General features: G+C 41.7%; 2 protein-coding genes across 15 annotated transcripts in view; one reads left to right on the forward strand and one right to left on the reverse strand.

Annotated features, from left to right (window-relative positions):
- The window catches only part of lrp1aa (low density lipoprotein receptor-related protein 1Aa), a 118,222-nt gene that overhangs the window by 89,473 nt on the left and 6,292 nt on the right, over positions 1-22,457 (forward strand). For 6 of the 14 annotated variants that reach the window (XM_078947667.1, XM_078947672.1, XM_078947671.1 and 3 more), the window contains 34 exons: positions 4,213-4,402; positions 4,486-4,690; positions 4,804-4,996; positions 6,289-6,414; positions 6,505-6,633; positions 6,916-7,035; positions 7,806-7,919; positions 8,002-8,151; positions 8,412-8,534; positions 8,617-8,736; positions 8,839-8,967; positions 9,070-9,192; positions 9,268-9,408; positions 10,189-10,376; positions 10,461-10,644; positions 10,721-10,806; positions 11,876-11,995; positions 12,080-12,267; positions 12,441-12,646; positions 12,725-12,913; positions 12,997-13,145; positions 13,221-13,314; positions 13,398-13,514; positions 13,589-13,708; positions 14,692-14,814; positions 14,956-15,081; positions 16,034-16,150; positions 16,719-16,825; positions 16,911-17,043; positions 17,125-17,247; positions 17,329-17,451; positions 19,694-19,834; positions 19,914-20,051; positions 20,127-20,246. In XM_078947667.1, coding sequence (XP_078803793.1) covers positions 4,213-4,402; positions 4,486-4,690; positions 4,804-4,996; positions 6,289-6,414; positions 6,505-6,633; positions 6,916-7,035; positions 7,806-7,919; positions 8,002-8,151; positions 8,412-8,534; positions 8,617-8,736; positions 8,839-8,967; positions 9,070-9,192; positions 9,268-9,408; positions 10,189-10,376; positions 10,461-10,644; positions 10,721-10,806; positions 11,876-11,995; positions 12,080-12,267; positions 12,441-12,646; positions 12,725-12,913; positions 12,997-13,145; positions 13,221-13,314; positions 13,398-13,514; positions 13,589-13,708; positions 14,692-14,814; positions 14,956-15,081; positions 16,034-16,150; positions 16,719-16,825; positions 16,911-17,043; positions 17,125-17,247; positions 17,329-17,451; positions 19,694-19,834; positions 19,914-20,051; positions 20,127-20,246 — 4,755 coding nt within the window. The remainder of the gene's footprint in view (positions 1-4,212; positions 4,403-4,485; positions 4,691-4,803; positions 4,997-6,288; positions 6,415-6,504; positions 6,634-6,915; positions 7,036-7,805; positions 7,920-8,001; positions 8,152-8,411; positions 8,535-8,616; positions 8,737-8,838; positions 8,968-9,069; positions 9,193-9,267; positions 9,409-10,188; positions 10,377-10,460; positions 10,645-10,720; positions 10,807-11,875; positions 11,996-12,079; positions 12,268-12,440; positions 12,647-12,724; positions 12,914-12,996; positions 13,146-13,220; positions 13,315-13,397; positions 13,515-13,588; positions 13,709-14,691; positions 14,815-14,955; positions 15,082-16,033; positions 16,151-16,718; positions 16,826-16,910; positions 17,044-17,124; positions 17,248-17,328; positions 17,452-19,693; positions 19,835-19,913; positions 20,052-20,126; positions 20,247-22,457) is intronic. The other 8 variants (XM_078947669.1, XM_078947674.1, XM_020703486.3 and 5 more) reach the window with 3 other exon arrangements.
- Positions 1,105-3,307, reverse strand: LOC144992209 (somatostatin receptor type 5-like). Its single transcript, XM_078947684.1, has one exon. It carries the CDS (start codon positions 2,337-2,339, stop codon positions 1,311-1,313), a length of 1,029 nt encoding a protein of 342 aa, XP_078803810.1. The 5' UTR covers positions 2,340-3,307; the 3' UTR covers positions 1,105-1,310.

Consider the following 22,457-nt stretch of genomic DNA (forward strand, 5'->3'; position numbering starts at 1 on the left):
TTGTCAGCCAGCCTCACCCCACTGGTTTCCTCTGTTTATCCCCTGTTTCCTTTAGGGGTGAGTTTAAAACAGCTACTTTAAATTAATCTTGACTTTTAAAATAAATACTGAATCAGGACATCCATAAATCTGCTTTTTTTTAAACTCCCACTCCAATTATCTATTTTGAAAGCGTTCCCAGTGCTCCTTGAAGTAAAATTTTGTTGTTTTTATTCAAAATCATAATCTAACGCCTCTGAGTTGTGAGCGGGACCCTTGGTGGGGAGTGAGCCTGTGCTCATTTCCCATCATCCTTTTGTTTACATGCTGTTCCACTAGCTTACAGCCCCTCACAACCCCAACCTAACATTAGTGGAGCAAAAAAAAATAGCGAGCAATACTGAAACTATCCAGCTGTTCAGTTTTGACCCAGATACCAGCTCAGACGAGGAAAACAAAGGCGTACATGGATCTAGTTCAGTTGTCTGCAAGTGAATGCATAAGAATGGAGCGGAGCAGGGAGCCGGTTGTAATTTTACACAACTACAAGCTTTTTTAAACTTTTTTTTCCTGCTCCTGATTCATAACGAATTAAAATAGGAAATATTCGGAAATGCAATATTAAGCATAATTTTCTTCATATACGTCCTCCACCATGAGAAAAATGCTTCAAGAACATGTTAAAAACGCCTAAAACACCATTTTCATTGTAGTGGGTATTTACGTAATTCCTTGAAGTTCATTTATTTTTCATTTTTTGTAAAACAAGGTTCATTCAGTTTGTTTTTAATGGAAGAATTGCTGACTTTCTTGATAAAAGTTCCACATTTGTTCAGTTTAAATAATGCATGATGATGTGTTTTATAGAAAAACAAAACGATTTTAAATGGAAATTTGAAAAACACATTGAGGTTTGATTAAATTGATTCAACATTTTGGAAGTTTACTTACTCTTAGAACAAAAACATGTAACCTCCAGATCTGAACAGAAATTGTTTTCTTTCAAGATCCTGCAACTTAAACATGTTCTTTTTTTTCTCCGAGGAGAAACACACACACATGTAAGAGTTTTGAAACGGGCCTTTGTTAGCCTAAATCAAGGACAAAAAACCAACAGGTGCAGAGTTAATGTTTTACCAAAGTATCTTTACTTTAACTGGTTTTACAAGGATTCAGAGTTGGACCTACAACCGCACCTGCAGAAACTCCGTAAACTAGTCATCTTCTTGGACAAAATCCAAAAGGGTAATGTTGTTTAGAGGGCACAGTTGTTTGAGTCAGATTTCCCTGAGCTTCGTTTGTTTGGCGTTGGAATGGACACTGGTGTCGCGTCAGACGGCGGTCGTGGCCAAGGTGGGGCTTGCTCTCTTCACTTTTCTGTTAAACAGCCTTAGTAGATCCTGTCTGAACTTTTGGGACATCAGCACATATAGGATGGGGTTCATTACTGTGGAGGAAGTTGCCATGAGACTTGCGAAGACGCTGAAGGGTCCGTAGCGGGGTGTGGTTCCAGTGGCCCCTGAGCTGTTCTCTGCCAGCAAGGCCAGCGTCAGGCCGTAAGAGGGCAGCCAGCATAGAGTGAACGCCACCACCAGCATGGCTGTCGTTTTTGTCACTTTTCTCTGGTAGCGCTCCACCTGGGGGGCCCTGCCGGCGTGCTGGCTCCTGTAGAGGAACACGTAGATGCTGCTGTACGCCACAGCAATGGTAAATAGAGGAAGCAAGAACGCCATGACAAAGTGAAAAAGTCCATAGATGAGCTGATCCCGGTGAGACAGGAAAGCAAAGCAAGCGAGGCCAACTGGGGTTTGTTTGGGGGTGCCCACTGAGCGGAAAACCAGCTGGGGGATGCCAAGGCAGCAGGCTGGAACCCAGAGCAGCACAGCAGCCATGGTCACCCTGCGAGGGGTGAGCAGGCTGTACGCTCTTGCTGGGTGCACCAAAATCAGATAGCGGGACACGGCGAGCATGGCCAGAGTGAAAACGCTGGCAGAAGAGCACGCAGATCCCAGGAAACCCACCAGACGACACGTGACATTCCCAAAAGGCCACCGCTGCAGGGCTATGCCCACAGTGTGGAACGGGATGGTGAAAAGCAGGAGCAGGTCCGCGGCACTCAGCGCCAACAGGAGGCTGTCTGTGCCAATCCCTTCTGATGGGGTTTGGGGGGACTGTGCAACTAGTCCCAAGCGCCTCCTTTGACGTCCACACAAAATTACAATCACCACCGAGTGTCCAGCAGCACCCAGCAACACAATCAGCGAGTTCAGGATTGGCACAAGGATCTGCTCCACGTTGGCAAGTCCAGAGCTGCTGCCATTCCCGAGCAGAGCGTCCGAGCTCGTAGAGTTCAGACTCATTCTGCAACCGTTCCCACTCAGAAAGTCTTGGTTGAGCCAGTGCACTTACCCTGTCATAAAATAGCTGATAACACGTGGGAATAATGACTCTCCCTGCAAGTCAATGAAGGAGCACTCATAAATAACTATGCACAGATTTCCCACCATTTAACACTGAGGATGTTAATGATTGCCATTAATTATTACTGCCACTCAGGACGTATTTGTTAGACACTTAAAAGCATGCATACTCATTCTGATACATTAAAAACATTTAGCAAAACCATAAATGACCAAACTCATTGAAATTAGTTTTTTTTTGTATTTAACAGCTTTATATGATTAAATCAGAGCAAAGGGGGAAATTAAACAGAATGCCCCTCCGCTGAAGTCACTATACTTCCAGGTTGTTAGCTCCTGCAGGATTCATCCTTCCCCTCTGGACTCTTGTAAGGTCAAGTGTCGACTGAGACCTGCAGACTGCGGTTTCCTGTCAGCTCAGAGCAGCCAGCATATCCTCAGGACATCCCAATCAGGAACATAGAGGTCCATTATCCACATTCCTTTTGGTTGCAGGAGAAGAATCTTTTGAGCAGTGTAGCTGGGGCACAGAGAGATGACGCTTTCAGAGTGAAAGTAGATGCAAAAAGTAAAGGGACAGTGAACTCTGGACTGAATGTGACAGAGAATGCAGCGATGGGCTGGACGACTTTGCGTGGGAGGGCCTAATGAGGCCCTGCATAAGTCTCTCCAAGTGTCACTGTTTTGGCTTCTTTTTTTTTACAATAATCTGTACATAATTACGTACACATTCCTCTCGCACAAATATTTGACCCTGACGATTTTAACACACAAAAACAGAGATTGAAGCAGTGTTTGTCTTCAAATTCTGGGTAATTATTGACTCTCTGCCCTAAGGCTGAACCGCAGTCACACCTACAGCAGATAACCACCATAAAATCAATGCTGGCATAACCAGCAAGTGCAATTATGAACGGAGATCATCTGTTTAAGTCCTAAAGTCAGATTTATTTAAAAAAAATAGCCATAGCTGAGGTCAGCATTAACGTGACCACAGGGCTAAATAAACAAGAGGAGTTTGCTTCCAGAGTTTTCAACTCATTACCAACATTAAAGGAAGAGGAAATGAAGGAGAATGGATTTCATCTCGAGCTCCATTGATTTGTGCTGTTGGTTGATTAAGGTGTGAGAAGCTGAGTGCCGAGGCTGCACTTTCGGTTAGCTTTTTTTGGGTTTAGTTGCGTGAAGAGGATAACAAGGACTGGGGATGCTTCGGAGATGTGGAGGACGACCTCTTTGTGATGAAGGGAGGTCATGTGCAGTTTGCAGGAAAAGATCAGAGTTTCAACCCATTAAAAAAAATAAGGTCCTTTAGCCGTTTCTTTCAGTCGCAGTGTGTTTCCATGAGGGCTGTGTGCTGTACAGTGTGTGTGTGTGTCACCTCTGAGCGGCAGAGCAGCTGCTCCCTGTCTGCAGAACTTTTTGTTCCTCCATCTCGGCTGATTCTTGTGTGTCTTCTGACCTCCTCACAACCCTATACTAGTTTTAAGGCTGTGGAGGAAAGAGAAAGCTCTTACTTTTCATCTGCTAATGAGACAGTACTTTGAAGAAAAGAAAAAAAAAGACATGCCAATCCATGACTTTTTTTTTTTACTATTCTGAATGTATAAGCCTTGAATCACACAGTGTTCTGTTATTAATACCAAGCTGTTAAGTCCAGAGCTCTGATTCTGCTGCCACGCAGTCGTCAGTAAACACTGCGCCGCTGCCAGAGGCTTTGCCCTTGGCCTTTTAGCACGGCATCGGCACTGATGTCCTTTCCTTCCCTCCTTTTCATCCTCTCTGACATCCTTCTTGTATTTTTTTTCCTCAGATGTGGGCTCAGTGGAGGGGTTGGCATACCACAGGGGCTGGGATATGTTATACTGGACCAGCTACACCACTTCAACTATCACCCGTCACACTGTGGATCAGAGTCGCTGGGGGGCCGTTGACCGGCACACTGTGGTCACCATGTCTGGAGACGATCACCCGAGAGCTTTTGCCCTCGACGAGTGTCAAAGGTTAGAGCTGATTGGGTTTTTGGCTGCACCCATCGCCCCATTTTTCTCCATTTTCACATGAGTGCTTGCTCCTCATCCTGCAGCCTGATGTTCTGGACCAACTGGAACGAGCAGTCTCCCAGCATCATGCGCGCCACACTGACCGGTGCCAACGTGCTGGTGATCATCGGCACAGACATCAAAACCCCTAATGGCCTGGCTATAGACCACCGCGCTGAAAAACTGTATTTCTCTGACGCCACTCTGGACAAGATTGAGCGGTGCGAGTATGACGGCAGCCGGCGCTATGTGAGTGTCAACTTTCACCCAAAATGGCTCCAAAAGTTGTTAAATTGACTCCTAAAGCTGGCATTTCTCAAAATCCCACTGCCATGATTACAAGACGTTGCTTCCCCCTGCAGGTGGTGCTGAAAAATGAGCCGGTCCACCCATTTGGGCTGGCCGTGTACGGAGATTACATTTTCTGGACGGACTGGGTCAGGAGAGCTGTGCTACGAGCCGACAAATACACAGGAGCGGACATGAAAGGGCTGCGTGCCGACATACCCCAGCAGCCCATGGGAATCATTGCAGTGGCCAATGATACCAACAGCTGTAAGTTTTTACCACCAGTTTTAAAGCTTTGTGGGATTTTCCTTCATAAATCATCTCATTTTGGATCAGTGAACAAATATCCAAGATTTGTTGTGAATTTTAAAATAGTTTGCTGCAACATTTTTAAACAAATTCCTTCCAGGACAAAGTTTTGAAAAACCCAGCTAAAGACAATATTGTTCGTCTCTTCTTCTGATTTCCTTTACCGTACTTAATATCCTACTGAGATCATGCCGGTTAAATGCCTGCTGGAACAGCTGCAAATTCTATTTAGATTGAGCCTCCAAGATTTACGGATCCAACCAGAGCAGACCTGCAGGAACATTCATGCAAGTCTCTCTTTGCATGAATGGATCAGTATCAAATTTATATTAGGGTTGTTCAAAAGCAGCATGGATTGAGCCTATGTGCACAATGATGACATGAATTTATAGAATCTAATAAAAACAGTATCATGTTTGAAATGCGGATAGAAGCGAAACTGGAAAAATGTTGTTTTTTTTTGTGTCAAGTTCCTGTAAATGTATTCTAAGTAAGTAGCTTTCTTACACAATCCAAAACCCTTATTCATAGGTTATTTTGTGTTGCCCTTTAGGTGTGAATGTGTGGGGTTGTCTCTGTGATGGTCTGGGGAATTGTCCAGGGGAACCCCATCTACAGTAGCTGTGATGGGTTCCAGCATCCCAAACAACACGATTAGTTAATGATTGTTTAGGGGTCTTTATGTAATTTAAAGTGAATTTAATAACTGAGGTAGTGAATTAAAAAAGTGAACTTTAACATACTACTTTAGACCACTTTGTTTTATGAATCCTATCTTTAATATGCTTGCTATCTGATTGAAACATTTGTTAGATTTCAAAATCTGTTTTTTTGGGGTCATTTTATTGTAAAGGAGTAAAATTAATTTAAGGGGAAAAAACAGGTAAAAATAATCAAAACATAAGAAAAAGAAATAAAAAATTGAGGCAGTGGGGGTAAAAATCGCCTTTTTTTTGGGTGGAGGGGTCACCTGAGGGAGACTCCTAAATATAATTTATAATATAAAGATTATCATACAGGAGTGGAACATTTTGGAACAAAGCTTTATGGGAGGGTCATCTTGGGGGGGGCACTATAGTTTAGGTGGGGAAGAAACGGTTTGAGTGATATAATGATGAACGTGTGAAATTGTCGGTAAATAAGCCATAAAATAAACATGTTTTTCTTCTCTCTTGTGATCTCCTTTCTTGCTGAAACTTTTGATCAAAAGGAACAAACAGGTGTGTGTGGTTAACCTTCTGTCTGCACAGGTGAGTTCTCCCAGTGTCGCGTCAACAATGGTGGATGTCAGGACCTCTGCCTGCTGACCTCGGAGGGAAGAGTCAATTGCAGCTGCCGTGGTGACCGGAAGCTGTTGGACGACAACTCCTGCATTGGTAGAGCTGACATGTCTGCACAGAGGAGCATTTAAGTGTCTCATCAGGCTTTGAGTTAGATGCGTGAACCGTTTTACTGTCGTGCTTCAGCCCTCAACACCACATGTCACTACATCGATGAGTTTGAGTGCGGAAACGGAGACTGCATCAACTACACCCTGACCTGTGACGGCATGGCCCACTGCAAGGACAAGTCTGATGAGAAACAGTCCTACTGTGGTAAGTGCAGAATGTTTCCTGTCTTCCAGAACACTTTCAATCTCATTTTTTAATATAAGTTCGCTTCCTTCCACTCCCTTTCAAGCAATATTTATTAATATGCCTAATTATCCTAAGTTTGATTAGTTACTGTATGAATGTATAACTGATGATTGTATTGCTTTTGTGTATCATTTCTATTTGATTGCTTGAAATAAACCATTTCAAATAAAAAAAAATAAAAAAATCAAATTTTTCTGGAGGTTTGTAATTGGAGCCCATGCTGTCTGTCTGCTTTCTCAGCCAACCGCCTATGCAAGAAGGGCTATAGACGATGTGTAAATGGCCGCTGTGTGGGGCACGGCTCCTGGTGCAACGGGCAGGACGACTGTGGAGACAACTCAGATGAGCTTTTCTGTAACAGTGAGTCATGTTGTGCATTTTAGAAGCTCATTGCTTATTTACGTCCATCCTGTTGTTGTGCAACTCTGCCAGGAAAAGTATTCTGTCTGCACAGAAATACATGAACGTCTGCAGATTTCTAGAATTGATTGTGTTTAAGAAGGTTTTAGCTTTTTGGGATCAGGCTCTTTTGACATTTTAGGAGCTACGAACTTCTTTTTTAAGAGAAAATAGTAATGTGATTAGAAATAAATCAAATTTTGCTTTGATTTCATGAAAAAAAGCTTAGTAAAAAGAAAGAAAATATTAAATTTAGCTAAGAAAAATATATTTACTCTTTCCCAATGTTTGGAAGCATCTCAGAAAGAGAGTAAGAAAATAATGAGTTCCTTTTCAAAAGACATACTTCCTAAGCTCAAATCCTTTGAGTTTAAAGACCCACTCCGGGGAAAATCAGGTTTTTGGTGTTTTAACATGATCTTGTGACATCTTTCTGATGATGAAAGGTCAAGAAACTTAAGCTTAAAATGTCATTTTTGAATATTTGTTTATACAAATTATTGTGAATCCGGACCAGAAACAAAAAACAGCATAATCTTATCTAGAAGACCACTAGGAACACTTTTACAATAAATCAAAAGACGATCGGAGTGGGACTTTAAATGTATTCAACGAGAAAGTATCGGTAATAGCTTTTTGAGCTGCTGCAGACCTCGTTTGCACAGAAATTTGTGTATCCTACAAATAAAACAGGTCAGAAAATCTCTAACATTTGTGTTCGGGTTTGTCAGCCACACTTTGCACAGCTGATCAGTTCCAGTGCAGAGACGGAAGCTGCATCTCCAACTCCAGCAAGTGCAACCAGAAACTAGACTGCGATGATGCCAGTGATGAAATGAACTGCCGTAAGTGGAAACCATCCGTTCAACCAGAATAATAAAATATTACAAGTTGCTCAGTGAACTTTATGGCTCTCTTTTTATAAAGCTGCCACCGACTGTTCCAGTTACTTCCTCCTGGGAGTGAAGGGAGTTGTGTTTCAGAAGTGTGAGTTCACCACCCTCTGCTACGCGCCCTCCTGGCAGTGCGATGGAGCCAACGACTGCGGAGACTTCTCAGATGAAAGGAATTGCCCAGGTTGTGCTAATTGCTTCTTTCGCCTGACTGTACATGCAGCAATAGGGGGAACAGGAAAGGTGAAATTGTTTTTTCACACATGGATTAGAGCTAAAGAACCAATTTAGATCATGACAGAAGGTACTGAGATGGAAACAGAGAATGTGATAATCCGTTAAAATTTGATTTATGGGGTAATTCTGCTTGGAAAACCTCCTGATGCTTGGTTTCCTTTTTCGTTTTTTTCTATTAAACCTGTTGCTTTTCATTTGGTCCATCAGGTAGCGGGAAAACAAAGTGTCCCACGCCTTTCTTCGCCTGTCCCAGCGGCCGCTGCATTCCCATGAGCTGGACGTGTGACAAGGACAATGACTGTGAGAACGGGGAAGACGAAGCTCACTGCGGTAAGGACACCAAGGATCTAAAAATGCGGGAACCATTTGGCTGTTTAGCTGCTGGAATTTGCTTTGTTACTCTCTGCTCCAGCAGACAAGTTCTGCTCAGCCTCCCAGTTTGAGTGTGCAAACCATCGCTGCATTCCCAGTCGCTGGGTGTGTGATGGAGCCGACGACTGCGGTGACAACTCAGATGAAGGCAGCAAGTGCAGTTGAGTGTTTAACACACAGAAAATTGGATGTATTTAAATGGAAAAAAAGGCTTTATAGGATCTTTTATTAATGATATAAACCAAAACCCTTTTTTCCCCAGAAAATAAAACCTGCAGTCCTGATGCATTCCAGTGTCCTGGCTCGAACACGTGCATCCCACAACGTTGGAAGTGCGATGGTGACAAAGACTGTTCTGATGGAGCGGACGAGAGTGTCCGGGCCGGCTGTTGTAAGAGCAACCGCACATGCTCAAAATGTTTGGAGTATGCCTGAGCATGAGCAAGATTCACTGCTCTGCAAAGCACAAAACATGTTTATCTCTCTGTTTCAGTCTTCAACGACACGTGCAGCGCCAACGAGTTCATGTGCCAGAACCGTCAGTGCATTCCTAAGCACTTCGTGTGTGACCATGACAACGACTGCAGCGACGGCTCAGACGAGTCTCCAGAGTGTGGTTAGTGGAGTCGTGAAGTCTTCAGACCCCCTTTGGTTCTCCTTAAATGAAAGTAAAAGCTGTTTTTCATTTCAGAGTATCCTTCGTGCCGGCCCTCTGAGTTCCGCTGTGACAACGGCCGCTGCCTCAGTCAGGCGTCATGGGAGTGTGACGGCGAGTTTGACTGTCATGACCATTCGGATGAAGCACCAAAGAACCCGCGCTGCACCGGCGCAGGTCAAACATGCAGATCTGCTTTATGGTTTTGTCCAAACCCTAATTTAGAAAACTTAACAAATTCCTGGACATAAATGCCTTTTCTTCATGTTTTCATTAAAATATTGATCAGTCTACGACCACAAAACACAGTTTAAGTTGTTTTTATAGTCTAATTACATTTTCATGTTAGTTTTAAAAGAAATTTTATGTTTTTAAATTAATATTTCATATTATTTGTAAAATGTTTTTTTTTTAAAACAACTTCCCTTTGATGTTTAACATATTTGATTTCAGTCACATTTACAGCATTATTAGCTATGTTCACCATATTTAGAGTTTCTAGTTTCAGTTAATGAAATCCCTGCTAGTTCTTATAGAGGAACTCCTCAGTGCCATAGTTTTTAAAAAATAAAGACTAAAATTATATATGATTGGCTCTTTCAAAAGGTTTATTTCCAAAAATGACATAATTTTCTTCTTTCATGTCTTTTGTTTTGTTTTTTCATGGAAAAATTTACGTTTTATTATTTCTAACTTGTACCTGTTTATTGTTTTTTTAAAATAGCACTTTTTGACTTTTCTATGTCCAGTTTAATGCATTAGATTTGTAGAGGGGAAACATAATTAGGATTCACTCGTTAGCCATTAAAGTTAATTAAACATAAAATAAATTAAGCCCTTTACAAGCTGCTGTTATCTCTCTCCACTGAAATCCTTAAATGAGGCTTTAACTTTCCTAAACACTGATGACATTTTCTCCTTTTTCTTATCTCTTCATTTCGTTCTTTCATTAAACAGAGAAAAAATGCAACAACACGGGGTATGCCTGCAAAAACGGGAACTGCATCAACGACACGCTGCTCTGTGACCATAAGGACGACTGCGGAGACGGCTCTGACGAGCTGAACTGCTTCATCAACGAGTGCCTGAACAGCAAACTGAGCGGCTGCTCCCAGCTCTGTGAAGACCTAAAGATTGGCTTCAAGGTAAGTGAACATCATGGACTGAAGGTGATGGTGAGCTGCTGTGGTTGTTGCTTCACCGGGTTCCTTTTTTCTTAACCCTCACAGTGCAGATGCCATCCCGGTTTCCGTTTGAAGGACGACGGAAAGACGTGCGTGGACATAGATGAGTGCACAACGGTTTACCCCTGCACTCAGCGCTGCATCAACACACATGGCAGCTTCCACTGCTTGTGTGTGGAAGGTTTCCAGCTCAGTCCGCAGAACCCAACGATATGCAAATCCATTTCTGGTGAATACCATGACTTAATAACAACTCAGCACAGTGTTAGGGCTAAATCCACTCATGTCAGATGTTTTTTTTGCAGATGAAGAGCCATTCCTTATCTTTGCCAACCGCTATTACCTGAGAAAGCTTAACTTGGATGGGTCCAACTACACACTACTTAAACAGGTGAGTCCCGTTAGCCCACCTAAAATCCTGTTAACCTCTCGAGACCCAAGCTCTTGTTTGATATGACTTTTTTTTACTTAGTAGTCATAGGGTCCCAGGTAATCAGAGTTCACTACAGTGGTAATAAATAGGATGTCCTCGTATGTGGATGCCAGGTCTCAAGAGGTTAAAGACCCATTCCAATAAATATTGTGTTTTTTGTGTTTTTAATATGTTTTTGTTGCATTTATTTGATAAACTCTAAAAACAGCCAGCAGCCTTCTAGACTGTTGTTGTCTCATCGCCTTGTTTGTTTTAGCTAAACCTCTCCTAATCAAACAATCATTAGAGCCTGAAAAATGTCAGAATCTGTTCCTGCGACCGATTAAAATACAATAACATCATATTAACTGGACTAAATGGGTTTTAAAATATAGAGGAATTATACAAATGCTCCATAAAAAGACAGGAATGTGATCTAATTACAGCATGAGTCAGGGACAGGTTTTCTTTCATGCTGCAAATTAGCAGTAAAACTGGCGTTTCATAAATTAATTACACCTATTGCTACATTAAGAGGAAACTGTAACAAACTTTTATGATTTTTTAAAACCCACTCTGATGAAAATTGTGTTTTTATCACATTCTTGTGGCTCTTTTCTCATAATGGAGGGACATATTTAAAGAAAATTCATCTTAAAATTGGATTTCTTTACAGAATTTTATTATATTCAAATAGTTGTGAATCAGGAGCAGACAAAAAAAGAAAAAGAGCTTCTTTGTTGACAATACACTGGGTGGGCCGCCACCTCCTTGCTCCTAGCTCCTAGCAAGGGAGAGGGGGAGGGGGGGTCACTTTGCGCCAGCGGTACCGCCCACAACTCAGAGGTGAATTTCTAACTACTCCCACTCTGCAGAAACTACATCCTAGAAAACAACCGTCTTTTTGATTTGGGTTTACAACGGCATAATCCCAATTAAAAGACCACTGAGAAAAAAAATTGATCAAAAGATGATCAGAGTTGGACTTTAAATGTCCCTACATGTGTTCACCTGTACCCAAACTGATGTTGCTGCTTCTCTTTAACAGGGCTTAAACAATGCCGTAGCTCTGGACTTCGACTATCATCAACAGATGATTTATTGGACAGACGTGAACACACAAGGCAGCATGATCCGACGCATGCACATCAACGGCAGCAATGTTCAGGTCAGCGTGGCGTCAGTCTGATTATTGAGGATATGAGATGGTAAAGTTATCTTAAGTGGAAATAGTTTAATTCTATCCCCCCAGGTTCTTCATCGCACCTTACTCAGCAACCCTGACGGTCTGGCAGTTGACTGGATTGGAGGGAACCTGTATTGGTGCGACAAAGGGCGGGACACCATAGAGGTGTCGAAGCTGAACGGAGCTTACCGGACCGTTCTGATCAACAACGGCCTGAAAGAGCCCCGTGCTGTGGCTGTGGACGTCCGCTACGGGTAAGAATCATACCCCAGAAATGTTGGTTCAAACTTTTCAAGCAATACGTTTGGAGATCCAGCGGAGAAGAACATCATTAGTGGTCCTTAGGTTGGATTGTTGGGAAACAGCAACAGTTGGCAAATGTTTCAAACAACCACTAAGCCTGTTAAACACAGAATGCCCCCGGCAGATACTTGTATTGGACTGACTGGGGGGACAACGCCCATATCGGGAGGATTGGGATGGATGGGACCAACAGGAGTGTCATCATACAGGACAACATCACCTGGCCCAATGGTTTGACCCTGGATTTTGTAAATGACCGGATCTACTGGGCTGATGCCCGTGAGGACTACATCGCATTTGCCAGCCTGGATGGAACCAACAGACACACAGGTGCCAAACAGAACTAGAACCGCATCTTTTGAGCTTTTCCTACTGTTGTTGCTAACCTGTTATGCTTGCCGGTTGTAGTTCTGGCTGAGGACATCCCCCACATCTTTGCCATGACTCTGTTCGAAGAGTACATCTACTGGACAGATTGGGAAACAAAGTCAATCAACAGAGCTCATAAGACACTTGGTACCAATAAGACTATGCTCATCAGCACCCTGCACAGACCCATGGACATCCACATTTACCACCCGTACCGTCAGCCTCGAGGTGCCAACAAACGCCCTCACTGATCGCTGGTCAAGCATTTTTGTATTTTGTTAGATCACACTTCATTCTTTTTGTTTCTATAGTGGAAGATCACCCATGCCAGATAAACAATGGCGGCTGCAGTAACCTATGTTTGCTGTCACCTGGAGGGGGCTACAAGTGCGCCTGCCCCACTAACTTTTACCTCTCTGCCGATGGAAAACACTGTTTATCCAACTGCACTGCCAGTCAGGTGAGCCACCCTGGGACTGATAAATCTGCCCTCAACAGGTCATACAATGTTAAAATCCTTCTTTCTCTCTTTCAGTTTGTTTGCAAAAATGACAAGTGCATCCCGTTTTGGTGGAAGTGTGACACAGAAGATGACTGCGGGGATCGCTCGGATGAACCTGCAGACTGTCGTGCGTAATGAAACATGTTTCATTGGTGTGAATTTGTTGATTTTATCATAACCTAAATATTGCTTGACTTGTAATCCCTTTAGCTGAGTTCAAGTGCAGACCGGGGCAGTTCCAGTGTGGCTCAGGTATCTGCACGAACCCAGCCTACATCTGTGATGGAGACAATGACTGTCAGGATAACTCGGATGAGGCCAACTGCGGTACTTACAAATGCTCAATCTAAGTATTACAAAAAAGTACTATTTCTTACTAACTACAATTTAATAATTTTCAGACATCCATGTGTGCCTGCCCAGTCAGTTCAAGTGTTCCCATCCAAGTCGCTGCATCCCAGGCATTTTCCGTTGCAATGGCCAGGACAACTGCGGCGATGGAGAGGATGAAAAAGACTGTCGTACGTTTCCCTAACAGATTTTTCCATTCACAGTCTGGAAGCATCAGCAATGTTTATTTCCAGTAAATTTACATGAGGTGGCGTAAATTAAAAATGATTGTGATGCTTGTGAGGACAAATATGAGCCTTTAAAAATGTGAATTGATGTGAGTGCGGGTCAGAAGGCTGTATTTAAAAACAGAAACTTTCAGAGAAATACCCAATTGCAACTTTCTAAAATTCTCTTAACTTTTTGTCTGTAGTTTATCTTAAATCAAATATGTTACAAACTATAGGTTTTAAAGGTGGATTCAAGTATTTTATTGTTCAGCTTAATCAATAAGAACATTTTAATTTATCAAATCCATTGTTTGACAATTTTCTGTATTTTTTAGATTAAAAAACAATTTTTCTACAAAGTTTTTATGTAAAAACCCAGAATTTCTAAATATAAGCTAAGTTATTGTTCAGTTTAAATCATTAGACATCTGAAAATTGCTTTACATAACCAATTAAAGTCAGTTTTAGATTAGATTATTGTCAAATAAATCAACTTTTATCAAACGTTCATGACTTTTATATCATAATCAATCAGAAATTGTGATCTTGTGAATTGAATTTATTCTATATTTTAGCAGTGATACACAGCCCAGATGCATTCAATTCAACTTTATCCAAAAAAGAGGAACCTAGCTAGTTGTTGTCAACTCTTATCAAACATGTCACTGGTCACTGTTTGCACATAATGTATGTTATATTCTAAAGAACAAACATTGTGTGCAGGATATCTGTTTACACCCAGATCTCCTCTTTCCATTATGGTGTTTCTTGAAGCAGAGCTAATAGCTTGTTCATGTTTTATTTTAACTATATTGATTCTTTGTGAGTTCACTCTCCACAAAGAAACAAACACATTAAAGCCCTGTAGTCTTTCTGACATTAGAAGTTTATAGTTGAGCTGTGAAGTAAATGCTGGGATTTTTTTTTTTGCACTTTTCTTGCAGCTGAAGTCACTTGTGCCCCGAACCAGTTCAAGTGCACCATCAGTAAGCGCTGCATCCCACGGGTTTGGGTGTGTGACCGTGACAATGACTGTGTGGACGGATCGGATGAGCCTGCCAACTGCAGTAAGAGAAGCATTTTCATTACTACGCCAAACCGAACGTCGTCTTTGGAAAAGATAAAAGTTTAATTTACTGCATGAGAATGTCCGGATGTGATCAGACATTTTGATAGAAACCTAATCCATTTGATCTTCCTTGCTGCAGCTCAGATGACTTGTGGTGTGGATGAATTCCGCTGTAAAGACTCAGGCCGCTGCATTCCTGCACTCTGGAAATGTGACGGCGAGGCAGACTGTGGGGACGCTTCCGATGAACCCAAGGAGGAGTGTGGTAAGGAGAGGGCTCCTTCTCCAACAAGCTGGGTCCAGCTCTAGTCTGAGCCCAGATCCTGATTTAGCAGCACTTCTTTGTGCCGGCTCCTGGGTCTCAAAGCAGGTTACAAGCACCAAGTCTTTGCTGGTCTAAGAACTATTTACGTAGACCCACTCTAAAGAAAACTGTGTTTTTGGTGTTTTAAAATTCTTTGTGGCATTTTTGTCATGATGGAGGACATGTAAAAAAATGAATCTTAACCCATGAGAACCCATGGTGACTTTAGTGTAAGAAAAAAATGTCAGAAATGGATTCTGTGGTCCACTTGGTTTGTGGTAAAATACACATAATTTTATTTCTAAGAAAAAAGGGGTCTAACATTGCACTTCTGAGTATTTCTTCATTCAAACTGTGATGAATCAGGAGCAGATGGAAAATGCTGTTTAAAACACAGCTTATTTGTGATGTAGAAAATATGCTGGGTGGGCCACGAATTCCCTGCTCCGCTCTGCAATGAGAAGGGGAAGGGGGGCGTGGTTGTTCAACAACCCAGAGGTCAAATGTTAACTAACTGCTGTCGCTCTGCAAAACTGTGTCACGACAGTTTTTTTATTTTGGCTGTAAACAGCATAATCATAATCAAAATACCACTGGAACGTTTTTAAAATAGATCAAAAGGAGATCGGAGTGGGACTTTATCAGTTGAGATTGATATAACTAAAGAAAAGCGACAAAAAACTAAAACAATTTTAAAGCAGAGACACAAAATTGGTTTGAGAAGAAACCCATTTATAAAGTCTGGACTTGGTAATAAATTCGAAGGGGCCTATTGGACAAAGCCTACCTTCAGATGAAGTTCTTATACGGCAACCAATAGAACTAGCTAAGCACCAAACTAGCACCAGCTCCTCTTTGGTGGAAAAAGAAGAGGTGGTTTAAACTACAGTGTAACTCTCCTCCTAATGTGCAGACGAGCGGACCTGTGAGCCCTACCAGTTCCGGTGTAAAAACAACCGCTGTGTTCCCGGCCGCTGGCAGTGTGACTACGACAACGACTGTGGGGACAATTCCGATGAAGACGGATGCAGTAGGTTTCCTCTGTGTTCTCTGTCCATGGATGGGATGTCACAGCTCCTGATCCAACTCAAACACAGCTCTAGAAACCTCAAACACTGTTTAGTCTCAGGCCACATTCCACTCTTTCATGTTTACTCAAGAGATTTGATTTCTTTTCATCTAATGAGTTCCATTTCCACATCTCACATCATCTCGTGTCTGTTTTGCATTTCACACTGCCCGGTTACAGTGGGTCAGAGGTAGGTTGTTTAGATCACCCCACCTCGTCCAGTCTTCTTGCTTACCTGGCCTTTTATTTATTCTGCAAGCTTTGTCCTCCTTTTTCTAATCCTACCTACTCCTCTAGCTCCTCCACACAGAGTGTTTGGTTCCCAGTTCTGTGCCCATTCAAACCTGCCTACAGTGTGATTTATCTGTTTTATTTTATTTATGTGTGCATAGCTTTCCGCAGTAGCACCACCTGTTTTTTCTCCTGTTTTGCTTTCCTTGCATCTCTTCCTGCTCTTTCCCTCTACTTTCTTTTTATTTTTTTTCAAATCTTCAGCCACGTCTCTGAGCTCACTGTTGTCTGTTCTCAGTGCCTCGAAAGTGCTCAGAGAGCGAGTTTGCCTGCACCAACGGCCGCTGCATTGCTGGCCGCTGGAAGTGCGATGGGGACCACGATTGTGCTGATGGTTCCGATGAGGTACCACTCGACCCCCCCCTTCGCTTCCTCTGTCTGATTCAGCCACCAGGGAGACTTATACATGACATCCTGTGTTTTACTGTAGAATGGGTGTGATGTGAAATGTGCGGGCGATGAGTTCCAGTGCAAAAACGGCCATTGCATCCCCATCCGCTGGCGCTGCGATGCTGATGCTGACTGCATTGACGGCAGCGACGAGGACAGATGCGAAAATGGCGGTGAGAAAATAAGATACTCGGCTCCTTTGCTCCTTACAGATTACAGCTGTAGATCTAACGTCTCCTTTTCCTTAAATTTAGTGGATAGACACTGCCCTCATGGTGAGTTCCAATGCAACAACACTCTTTGTAAGCCCCTCGGCTGGAGGTGTGACGGAGAAGACGACTGTGGAGATAACTCTGACGAGAACCCTGAGGAGTGTGGTGAGAATAACCAGAAATATCTTCACACCTTTCCTCGTGTTGTGTCATCTGTCTTCCTTAATGATCTTCTCTGTCCTTTAGTTCAATTTCAGTGCCCCCCCACAAGGCAGTTTCGCTGTTATAATGACCGAGTGTGCCTGCCCTTAACCAAACGCTGTGACGGTGTGAACAACTGTGGGGACAACAGCGACGAAATCAACTGCCGTGAGTTTCAAGTTTGAGTTTATTTATTTATATGGTGCCATAACATGACTGCAGTCAAACAGGGCACCGTACAGTGGTATCTCAAAACTATTAAAACAGTAAAAAAGTTAAAACAACTAAAAGTAAAATAGGGAAGTATAAAATAAGTCACATTGTAAAACAAGGACACTAGCAAGTCCAACTAAAATAAAAAGCAGTCGCAGTGCCGAGTCTCATGCTGTGTCAAGAGCCTGGCCATAAAAATCGTATTTATACTTTCCCCTTTATCACTTCTCACATTGTTTTTTTCAAATTTCTATCAAAACTAGTGATAAAAGTCAAAATTGTATTATTAGATAACAAATTATTACGCTATAAATTAGGGATGGGTAAACAGTAGCCCAGGGGCCAGTTTCTGCCCATTAAACTAGTTATTCTAGCCAAACTGAAAAAAAATTACATTGATAATCAAAATTAATGTTTTTTTTTCCTGTAATTCTGGTATATACCTGTAGATCAGGGGTCGGGAACCTATGGCTCGCGAGCCATATATGGCTCTTTTGATGGTCACATGTGGCTCGCAGACAAATCTTTAATTTTACTTTTTTTCATTAGACCAGTCCTTTTCGGGCGCGATGCGATGCCAGAGGCGCGCAGTAGTAGCGGTGCTTGGAGAAAAAACTATCAGTTTACTATTATCTATTTCACAGAGTTTGTACCACCCGGAAACCTGTGAATTGCCGTGCCTAAAACTGCGCGCTCTCGTCTCTGAGAAAGAGCTCGCAGATGCGGGGACGGGATGTGTGAGGAAGAAAGCAGAGGGTGGGGGTGAGGGGTTGTGGGGACAGGCTGCAGGTGAATCGCGCAGGGATTGTAAAAACGTAAAACCCAATGCCTGTCACTCACTGCAGCGTGTGAGTGTGTGTTTGGCTCCAGGTCTGCATGTGATCAGTCTGTCTCACATCTACAGAACATTCAGACCTAAGATCACGTTTAAAGTCTCAACGCCTGCATGAAGCAGAAACTCACCACGTATCAACCAGACTAGACCATCAACAAAACTACCACGAGAAATACTCATCATTTATTAGCAACAGCATAACAATGTTATTAAAAAGGATCCACAGACTTATTGTACTTTAAAAATGTTGAAATTACATCAAATGCACACATTCACTTATATATATATATATTTAGTTTTAAAAATATTGTCGCGGACTGAGTTTAACTTGGCTGTCGGGCCGCGTTAAAAGTTCTGGGGTTCATTGAAGGCATCAAGCAGAGATCTGATTGGCTCTCAGTTCTGTCGCTCAGCCTGTTGTTAGGTAATTTGGACCAATGGGGTTCAGCTATGGGCCGAATAAGGAAAATGGGAGGGCTGGAGCGGGAGCAGGTGAATATAAAGTTGGGAGAAGCGCTCTCGTCTCGGCAGGAGAGATTCAGGAGTTGATGAATTAGTTGTATGGCGTTTGTTGCGGTCTACAGTAACCAGAATAAAGAACTTTAAAAGAGGTTAAGTCTCCGTGCCTCAGTGTGGGAAAGAGACACTACATTATTGTATGGCTCTTTCGAAATTACATTTAAAAATATTTGGCGTTTATGGCTCTCTCGGCCAAAAAAGTTCCCGACCCCTGCTGTAGATGGTCACTACAAATACACTGACCTTTATTGAAGTGCATACAGTTATTTCTGTATTCCTGTGGAACAGTAAAATGTTTCGGACATTCATGTGCGATTTCTGAGTCAGACGTCACATGAACGCAGCATTTCTTTAAGTTTACATTTTTCCCAGATGGACCTCAATACGTTGGTGTAATTGGCACGAAAATGAGAAAAAAAGTTTTGAAATAAAAATGTTGAAATGTTTTGTTTTAAAATATAAATATAAATATCTATCAAAATGAAAGTATGTTTTGGTCCAGATTCCATGTTATTTCTCTCTCTTATGAGGTGGATTACTAAAACACTCCGCGTATTTGCTCCTCGAGTCCTTCTGTCAAAATTTAGTCCTCTTTGTGGCCCACAAGTCAAAAAGTTTGCCCACCCCCTACCTACTATAAACTAACTAACAGAAATCATTTATTTGCCTCAAAAATGAACTACTTCAAAGCTAAATTGTTCCATGGATTTGAAAAATCAGTTTTGAATATCCAAGTGAAGACAATTGTCTTAAACCCAATGAAAAATAAATCAATAAACCTTGTTTAATTTCCTTGGTTGTAGGTCCCCTGTGTTGGTTTAACCCTCCCCTTTTCTCTCCCAGCAGCAGCCAGTCCCACACCCGTTTGTCAGAAGAACGAGTTCCAGTGCTCCAGCGGCCACTGCATCAGCTCTGCTCTGCGCTGCAACTACTTCAACGACTGCGACGACTACGGCTCGGATGAAATCAGCTGTCAAAAGAAAGGTCTGTTTATGAAAGCACTGCATCCTTTTCTGGGGGAGGCTGTCAGAGTGACGGCTTGCTGCCTGTTTCACGCCTGCAGACACAGTCCTGAACGACTGCAGCAGCAACAGGACGTTGTGCGGCGATGGAGACGAAGCGCACTGCGTGATGAATGGCACTGACTCCTTCTGCTCCTGCAAACCAGGCTTCCAGTCCAACGGAAAAAACCGATGCGAAGGTGTGGCTTTCTCTTCTTTTTCTCTAAAGTTGCTTAAACCTTTTAGAATCTTTCACTGCGTGTTTTGTGATGCAGATAAGAACGAGTGTCAGCAGTTTGGAGTGTGCTCCCACATCTGCAACAACACCAAGGGTTCCTACATGTGTACCTGCCACAAGCCCTTCACCAAGCACAATCACACCTGCAAGACGGATTGTGAGTACACCTGACCTGATGGGGTTGTGCATGCAAACGTCGTCAACCTTTGCTTAAGTAGTTCAGTGATAAAGATACATGTTGAAAAATCAATCTAATACTGAGGGTAGGGCTGCAAGATATGAGGAAAACTTGCGATATGCGATATTAGTGATCAATATTGCGATAACGATAAATTTGCGGTAAATAAACAAATAGAAAAATAAACAAAAACATCATTCCCATTTCATTGCAACAGTTTAAAAATTATACTCCAAATGACCCTCATCGACATGGGGGACAAACGTCAGGGTGGCTAACCCTGGTCCTCAAGAGCCTCAACCCTGTCTGTTTTCCAATTCTCCCTAGACTGCTCGATAATGATAACCAAAATCAGGTGTGTTCAGTCAATCAGGATGTGAAATCACTTGAGTCAGCCAATCAACAGCAAGCTGGTTAAGGAGAGCTGGAAAACAGGCAGGGTTGAGGCTCCTCAGGACCAGGGTTAACATAATAGGCCTCCATCTGATTGGTCAACAATGGGAAGGCGTCCATCTGATTGGTCAAAGCATAAAGGGATTTATTTGATTCGTTAAATGCTTCAAGCTGCTAGAAGATTGTTTTAACACATTTTGGGTTTGCGATTTATTGCGATATTCGCCGTCTTTTGCGATATGCATATTGCAGAGCTGGACATTGCGATAACGATAAATTTGCGGTATATTGTGCAGGCCTAACTGAGGGAATTAAGAAACTTATGTAATTTAAAAGGTATAAAATCGATCCCTTCCTCTCATGCTCTCTACTGTCTGCCTTTATGTACATGTGATGCAAACACAGATTCACAAGCTTGCTTCTACCAAGTTGGGTCAGTTACCATTGGCTGACGATGAACCACAGCACTTCAAACAATCAATTAAAATGACAAACTTTCCAAACTAATACTAATACTAAGAATAAAACAGCTTAAAAGACCCAAAAAACATGGTTTTAGTGTTTGAAATTGTTATTTCAAAGATATTTTGTTTTGTTGCTTAAAATGAAAAGTGCCACTAAGAAAGTTTCTCTTAAAAGCCATTTTCATTTTTAGCTTTAAGCGGCTAATGAGAAATAAATATCTAGATTGTATCCCTTTAGGGAAAAGAATTGGTTTGTATCACATTGCCACAAACTTGATTAAATCTTTTACATATTGAATCGTGGACCATGTATCAAGATTCGTATCAAATCATGTGGGAGGGAAACAGACACGCCCATAGTATTAAAGGCTTGTCAATATTCCATATATGCTGTCAGCATATTGTTTATAAAAGCAAAGAAACGTGTTTACCTCTGCACCCTGAGAACAGGATCCAACAAGTTTACCAATAGTGTAATTATTAAACATTATAATAATAATAAAAATAAAAAATAACACTAAAGAGGACATAAGTGGTTTAGTGGTTCATTTCAAGCATTGATTGTAGACAATGCAACACAAAATCACACAGATACATCAAACTCATTGCAGAAATAATGAAACGTATTGATTTTTTTTTTAAATTAGCGTAAATGTAAAAAGAAAAAAACTGTAATTACTTTGTAATCAGAATTAGAGATTCTTGCAATTATGCATACAATACACACTTAGGTCACATTAAATTCATTTAATATGATTTTCTTCTGAAGTCAAGTAGATTTTGATTTATTCCGTAAAAAGGAGTGGTAAAAAGTGAAATTATATAATCCCCTCCTACTGAATTATTTCATGTTAGATTTTTGCATAGTTGTCATAATTCGGTTTTGATAAGATAAAGTGCAGATTTGAGCATGTATTCAGTGGGCCCTTGCTATACCCTTTTTCACCTTTCAAAGTTTTGCAGATTTTCTTTTGTTGTGCATTTTTACATGCTTTTGTAACAACAGCACATTGTGTTCTGCTTCCTGATTGTCTCTAGAATGTGTTAATCAACATTCTCTGTGCTGTGTCTCCTGTACAGAATGTGTTCAATTTGCCAAATTTACATAAATCTACAATTGCGAGCATATCTTTGGTTTAATTCTATAATACTAGTCTTGTTTTCTATTAAGGTTGGAACTTTGAGAGAGTTTAAATGAGAGAAAAAAGTATTCAAATGCTATGGTCTGTCTAAGAAAAGTGTATAAAGTGGGTAGTGAAGTTTTTTTTTTACAGCCTTTAAACATGTAACATTTTTGTAAAAAATAAAGATGACCACTTGACGTTTTTTACGG

Source organism: Oryzias latipes, chromosome 5 (genome assembly GCF_053564925.1).
Source record: "Oryzias latipes strain Hd-rR chromosome 5, Olatipes_Hd-rR_3.1".
NCBI lineage: Eukaryota > Metazoa > Chordata > Actinopteri > Beloniformes > Adrianichthyidae > Oryzias > Oryzias latipes.